The 996-nt window shown below is 57.0% G+C and overlaps 1 protein-coding gene across 1 annotated transcript; it reads left to right on the top strand.

Moving 5' to 3' along the window:
* Window positions 1-41: 41 nt before the first annotated feature.
* Window positions 42-635, top strand: SDRG_03060 (hypothetical protein; the record flags this gene model as incomplete). Its single annotated transcript, XM_008608679.1, has 1 exon — window positions 42-635. The coding sequence occupies exon 1, from the start codon at window positions 243-245 to the stop codon at window positions 633-635; it is 393 nt and encodes a 130-aa protein (XP_008606901.1). The 5' UTR covers window positions 42-242.
* Window positions 636-996: the final 361 nt, after the last annotated feature.

The raw sequence follows: 996 nt of genomic DNA, 5'->3' as shown, positions 1-996 counted from the left end.
AAGTGGCGTCTGAACCTCTGGGTACGCCGTTCTAGGTCTTCACGGACAGCAGCGCGTGCCGCGGGCTTCTCGAGACGCCTCAGCTCAACCCCATTGTGGTCCAATGGCTGGATTGGTTTTCTCAGTTGAATTTGGAACTCGTCCATCGGCCCGGTGCCGAGCATGCGCCCACCTGACGCCGACGACGCCGCAGTCCCACCTCTTTGTGTTTACGCGAACACGATCTCGTCTCGTTCGATCCAATGCCCAGTTTTGTGCGAACGCATGTGTGCCAGGCCGATGCTGACGCGTGCTCGTGCAACGTCACCATGCTGTCACCCCATGGTGTCACAGTTGTTGACGTCATGTGGATCCGGAGCGACGAGTCGGTGAAGGCATGGTTCATCACTGATGAACCATACTTTTGGACCCGGAAGGATTTTGCGTTCGCCGGCGGTCTCTACTTTAGTGGCAACAACCACCGCCAGCGGAATCTCGTGGTTCCCGACGGCATGTACGGGCGCACTGAGGCCATCGAGATGATGCACGACTCTAAGCTGGCCGCCCACCCCGGCATCGACCGCACGCAGCTACTCGTGGCCCAGTATTTTCACTGGCCTCTACGACGACGTCGAGTTGTACGACCGGTTGCGTGAAAATACTGGGCCACGAGTCACTTCGCTCGAAGCCCAACGGCCTCCTTTTGCCGTCCTGGACACGTGCTGCTGAACACGATGCCACGTGGGAGCTGGCCAAGGACGTCAAGTAGGTTGCTTCACGGACATCAAAGAGCGCGTCCGCTGTCGCCGACCCAGACGACGCACATCAGACCGTGTAGCGCACCTCTTGGGAGATTATACCGGCTCTGCAATGAAGAGGTCCGGCATTCATCCACGACTCGTGCAATACATTTTACACTGCATCGTGAAAACATTACGTCAATAAGCCTTTCAGTCGTGTCGGGATTAAGGAGTCGAAACCACCGATTGACCTTGGCAAGTCGATGCATACTTCATG

The sequence above is a fragment of the Saprolegnia diclina genome, assembly GCF_000281045.1.
Source record: "Saprolegnia diclina VS20 unplaced genomic scaffold supercont1.7, whole genome shotgun sequence".
Taxonomy (NCBI): Eukaryota; Oomycota; class Saprolegniomycetes; order Saprolegniales; family Saprolegniaceae; genus Saprolegnia; species Saprolegnia diclina.
Note: the sequence above shows the minus strand (reverse complement) of the source record. Positions and strands in the feature narration are given on the sequence as shown.